The 5732-nt window shown below is 35.9% G+C and overlaps 1 protein-coding gene across 1 annotated transcript; it reads right to left on the reverse strand.

Moving 5' to 3' along the window:
• Nucleotides 1-434: 434 nt before the first annotated feature.
• Nucleotides 435-1197, reverse strand: LOC127131197 (kunitz-type trypsin inhibitor-like 2 protein). The gene has a single exon (XM_051060134.1). The coding sequence runs from the start codon at nt 1185-1187 to the stop codon at nt 540-542; it is 648 nt and encodes a 215-aa protein (XP_050916091.1). The 5' UTR covers nt 1188-1197; the 3' UTR covers nt 435-539.
• Between the last annotated feature and the right edge of the window lie 4535 nt (nt 1198-5732).

Below are 5732 nucleotides of genomic sequence, written 5' to 3' on the forward strand. Positions count from 1 at the left end.
AAAATAATAATTTTTTATATTTTAAAAAAATATGTTATTATAATATTTTATTGTTTGGGTATTTTTAAATAGTAAAATACGGTTTAGATATAGTAAATTAACTCTAAAATAACATTTTTCTTTCTTTTAAGTTTAGAGTAGTATTTACATTTTCTTTTAATCTTCATAAAAGATTCCTAGAAATTGAGATCCTATAAAAAAAATTAAGGGATACACTCGTCCAAAGTGTCATATGTAATGAATGATATGAACTTTGTATCTTACCGTCAATGATAGATGAACGAGCTTGATCTGGTGTGCATCTAAGGCAAGTCCATCTTTTAATCCCATTTATATGTTGCAGGTAACCCATATTCTTGTTTATATTGTGTTGCTGCTTCACCAACCTTTCACATTTTGTGTGATGATAAATTTGCAAGTATAGTATGATATCATATTAGGAAATGCTTTGACTAAATTAAAGGAAATATATGAACAACACCAACATATATTATTCAACTTATTAAATGCTTACAGTCTAAAAGTTACATACTCAAAATTCAAGCAAGAGACTTAACAACTTCATCTTCATAAGCCCAAGTCTCAAAAAACACAAAAGCAGAAATCTGATAATTAGTCAAAATCAAACGTCCTCCACCTTCACCATTATTAAACCACCCAATATCCGAACAAATATTAGATCCATCAAGACAAAACACAAACTTATACACAAAACTACCATATTTCTGAATATTAAAAGTGCCATTCAATATTTCCATACCAGGATAATTTTCAGGTCCACCAATACCAACACAAGATTTTTGAATAGCTTTATCAACAAACACCAACCACTTTGATGATTCAACACAATCTGGCTTCTTTGTGAACTCAATCTCAATTGGTGTACCTGTCAAGATATCATAGCTTGTTCCTATTATGCTGAATTTCACTGATGTACCTCTATCACTAGTGAAGTCTTCTTCTAAGACAGTAACTGGACAGTTTGAATCACCAGTTTTTACTAGTTTTAATCTGCCACTGCGGATGCCGAAAAATGATGGGACGATGAAGTAACGACTATATGTGTGAATGGGAACAAAACCTGTGTCAATTATTGGTACACCATCATCATTTGAGAAAGTTCGTGAAAAATTGGTGATGAAAGCGACAAGAAGGAATAAAAGTGAGAATGAAAAAACAGACTTCATTGTTTGCTTATTGAGTATATTGCTTCTACCCATATATATATATATATATATATATATTATATATATATATAAAACAAAGAGGGTGAGACACGTTTGAATAAATTTTGTGCTTAAAAAATATTATGAAGATTATATTATCTATAGGAAAATTACAATTAATTAGATGTTATAGTCAAGGGTAATTTCTTGATTCGATAATCCGACAGGAATATTAACATGTCGTCAAAGTCTGTCCACCTGTCATAATCGAAGTATGCTATGATGTTAGTATGTCGAATTAAGTCTGTTTGTTATGTCCAATTGTTTAAGTTATTTTGTTCTCTAAGTTAACTTGTGTCATGGGCCTATGTGTAAAAGTTCATTAGTTTAGTGTGTTACTTTTTTTATAAATAGCATACTAGTCTCTCATCATTGCATAACGCAAATCTTAATTAGAGTGAGAAAAATTATTTGCTATTCTGTCACACTTGTAATCTTGTTTCAAAGAGAAAGTAAAGAATAACAATTTATAACCAACTTACTATGTTCTTCTTGCTTCCTTTTTTTTCTATTTTTATGAGTTTCTTGTCGATCAAGAAACCAATTATACTTTGTTATTTCGGTGTCGTTTTCACAATAATTTGGTGTGTGAGCGTGGAGAAGATGTCGTCAACAAAGTATGAGATTGAAAAGTTCACCGGAGTGAACGAGTTTGATATGTGGTGCTTAAAGATGAAAGTCCTACTGATTCAACAAGGTTGTTTAGAAGCGTTGAAGAGAGCAAAAGCCATGGACATTGCGTTAACGAACAAAGAAAAAATGACTATGCTAGAGAAAGCCCACAACGCCATCTTATTGAGTCTTGGTGATAAGGTTCTTCGACAGGTTTTGAAGGAGACAACGACGTCGGGGTTATGGGTGAAACTCGAAAGTTTGTACATGACCAAATTGTTGGTCAATCGCCTCTACCTGAAGCAAGCTCTATATTCATTCAAGATGAGTGAAGACAAAGTTTTGACTGAGCAGTTGGATATGTTCAGCAAGTTGATTCTTGATCTTGAAAATATCGATGTCAAGATTGAGGATGAAGATCAAGCACTATTGGTGTTGTGTGCTTTGCCCATATCACGTGCTCACTTTAAAGAAACTCTCTTGTACGGAAGAGAGTATCTGACCTTTGAAGAAGTTCAATCGGCATTGTATTCTAAGGATTTAAACGAACGAAAGGAGCACACGCCATCTTCGAATGGTGAAGGTTTGTCGGTTAAGGAGAAATTCACAAAGAGAGATGACAAGTTCGATAAGAAGTAGAGTAAAAGTCAGCAGAAGTCTTATATTGATGATGCATCTGATATTCGATGTTATCATTGTAAGAAGGATGGTCATACAAGAAAAGTGTGCCTTGAACGCCTGAAAGACCATGGAGGTAAGGATAATGGCAACGCAACCATTGTTTAAGATGATTTCGAATCATATGATGTTCTTGTGGTTTCAAGCGGCGAATCAAGTAAAGAATGGATTATGGACTCCGGTTGCACTTGTCACATGACTCCAAACAAAGACTTGTTTGAGAAACTATATGATCAAGATGGTGGATCTGTATTGCTTGGAAACAATAAAGCTTGCAAGATTGCAAGTGTTGGGTATGTGAGATTCAAGCTCCAGAACGAGTCAATAAGGTTGTTGTCTGAAGTCCGGTATGTACCTGATTTGAAGAGAAATTTGATTTCTCTTGGTGAATTCGACAAGAAAAGATATGTTTTCCAAGGAGAGAAAAGTGTTCTAAAATTCATGAAGGGGTCGAAGGAAGTCTTGAGAGGCGTGAAGAAACAAGACTTGTATACTCTTAAGGATGAAGTTGTCAGTGGTTTTGCAGATGTTGCATCCACGAAACCTTTGTTGAATATAAATTTGGCACATAAGATTGGGTCATGTCAGTGAAAGGGGTATAGTCAAATTGGGGAAACAAAATCTACTTAGTGGTGACAAAGTCGAAAATATAAAATTTTGTGAACCCTGTGTACTTGGAAAATCTTGCAGATTGAAGTTCAATAAAGACAAACAAAGAACACATGGATCCCTTGATTACATCCATGTTGATCTTTAGGGGCCTGTAAGGTATCCATCATGTTCAGGAGCTAAGGTATTTTCTATCCATATTTGATGATTATTCTAGGAATTTATGGGTATTCATCCAGAAGACTAAGGATGAAACTTTTGAGAACTTTAAAAGTTCAAAGACTCTGGTCAAAAATCAGACTGACAGAAAGGTCAAGAGGTTAAGAACTGAAAATGGCCTTGCATTTTGCAATGAGGCGTTCAACAGTTTTTGTGCAACCTATGGTATTGCAAGGCACAAAACTACTATATGTACTCCCAAACAAAATGGTCTGACTTAAAGGTTTAACTGAACCATTTTGGAAAGAGTTAGATGCATGTTGACTAGTGCTGAATTAAAGAAGGTGTTTTTGGCAGAGGCTGTTTCAACATCAACATATCTAATAAACAAATGTCTTTCGAATGCGTTAGATATGAAAACACCTGAAGAAGTTTAGTCGAGACACCCACCAGATCTCGACAAACTTAGAGTATTTGGCTGCATAGTCTATGCTCACATTAGGTAAGACAAGGTCGAACCTAGAGCTCTGAGATGCATGTTCATGGAATACCTTGAAGGAGTCAAAGCTTATAGGCTATGGTGCCTAGAGCTAGGTCATAGGAGGTGTATCATCATTTGAGATATAGTTTTCAATGAAACTGAGATGGCTTTCAAGAAAATTGATGACGTTATTCAAAGTGCACAGATATTTGAAAAAGAACTGAAACATGAAGAGATTCTTGTTCAGGTGGAGCATGTCGATGTTGAATTGCGTATCCCGGATCAAGTCGGAGAAGAAGCATAAGATGCTAAAGATACTGAGAAAGTTGAGGAAATTGGCAATGACTACCTGCTAGCAAGAGATAGGCCGAGAAGAGTTATCAAGTCATCTCAAAGACTTGGGTATGTAGATCTCATAACTTATGTCTTAATCTCTGCAAGTGAGGTTCTAGATGAAGAACCTAGAGACTATAAGAAAGTTATGAGGAGTCAAAATAAGAATGAATGGCTGAAGGCCATGTATGATGAGATGAAGTCTCTTCATGATAACCACACTTAGGAACTGATCAAGAAACCAACTAGAGCCAAGTTAGTCAGTTGTAAGTGGATTTTCAAAGTTAAGGAAGGAATCGAATGACTGATGTTGAAGAGATACAAGGCAAGATTGGTCGTAAGGGGTTTCACTCAGAAAGAAGGTGCCAACTTCAATGATGGGTTCTCTCCCATTGTTAAGCACGTATCCTTCGAATGTTACTTACCATGGTGGCACAGTTCAACCTAGAACTGGAACTAATGAATGTGAAGATTACTTTCTTGTATGAAGATATAGATGGAATAATCCTGATGAGGTAACCTGAAGAGTATGCAGAAAAGGGAAAGGAAGATTATGTGTGCAAGTTGAATAGATCTTTATATGGACTGAAACAATCTCCTCGACAGTGGAATAGGAGATTTGAAAATTTTATGGCACACATAGGTTTCCTTAGAAGTAAGTTCGACCACTATATTTTCTTACAGCAAGCAACAATGTAGATGATGTAATGAAGGTGAAGGTTGAACTCAATAAGGAGTTTGATATGAAGGCTCTGGGAGCTGCATCCAGGATTCTTGGGATTGACATCCGAAGAGACAGAAAGCAATCAAAATTATGCTTATCTCAAAATACATACCTACGGAAGATTCTCGACAAATTTGGTATGTCGAATTTAAATCCTATTGTGACTCCGACAAACCCTTAATTCAAGATGAGTACAAAACCGTGTCCCAGTACTGAGGTCGAAAGAGCTTATATGAAGAACATCTCATATGCTAAGATAATAGGTTCTTTGATGTATATTATGGTATGTACTAGACCTGACAGAGCATATGTAGTAAGTCTTGTAAGCAGGTACATGATGAATCCTGGGAAGGCTCACTGGAAAGCATTGAAGTGGATTCTAAGGTACATAAATGGGTCTCTGAACAGAGTCCTGATTATGGTTGAGCATGTGGTGAAAATAGTAAAGTGGAAATCGAAGGGTATGTTGACTCTGATTATACAGGTTGTATACAAAATCTATTTCTAGATATGTGTTCACTATGTTTGGCACATTCATTATTTGGAAAGCAACACTTCAGAAGGTTGTTGTCTTATCAACCACTGAAGCAGAATATATCACCCTCACTGAAGTTGTGAAAGAAGCATTGTGGCTTGAAGGTTTTGATAAGGAGCTGAAACTTCAAGGTCGAGTTATCATTGTTAAATGTGATAATCAAAGTGCTATACTCCTGTCGAAGAATTCAGTCTATCATGAGCGAACCAAGCACATCGATGTGAGACTGCATTTTGTCAGAGGGGTAGTCGAGCGTGGAGAAATCCAAGTGTTGAAGGTTTCGACAGATCACAACGTTGCTGATATGATCATCAAGACATTACCAAGTTGCAAGTGTTTCCACTATATGCAGTTGATAAAGTTGCATGAAGAAAG

Source organism: Lathyrus oleraceus, chromosome 1, assembly GCF_024323335.1.
Source record: "Lathyrus oleraceus cultivar Zhongwan6 chromosome 1, CAAS_Psat_ZW6_1.0, whole genome shotgun sequence".
Taxonomy (NCBI): domain Eukaryota; kingdom Viridiplantae; phylum Streptophyta; class Magnoliopsida; order Fabales; family Fabaceae; genus Lathyrus; species Lathyrus oleraceus.

Bases quoted from the DNA above. Each gene is read 5' to 3' on its own strand.
- LOC127131197 (XM_051060134.1), bottom strand. From the start codon at position 1,187: ATGAAGTCTGTTTTTTCATTCTCACTTTTATTCCTTCTTGTCGCTTTC.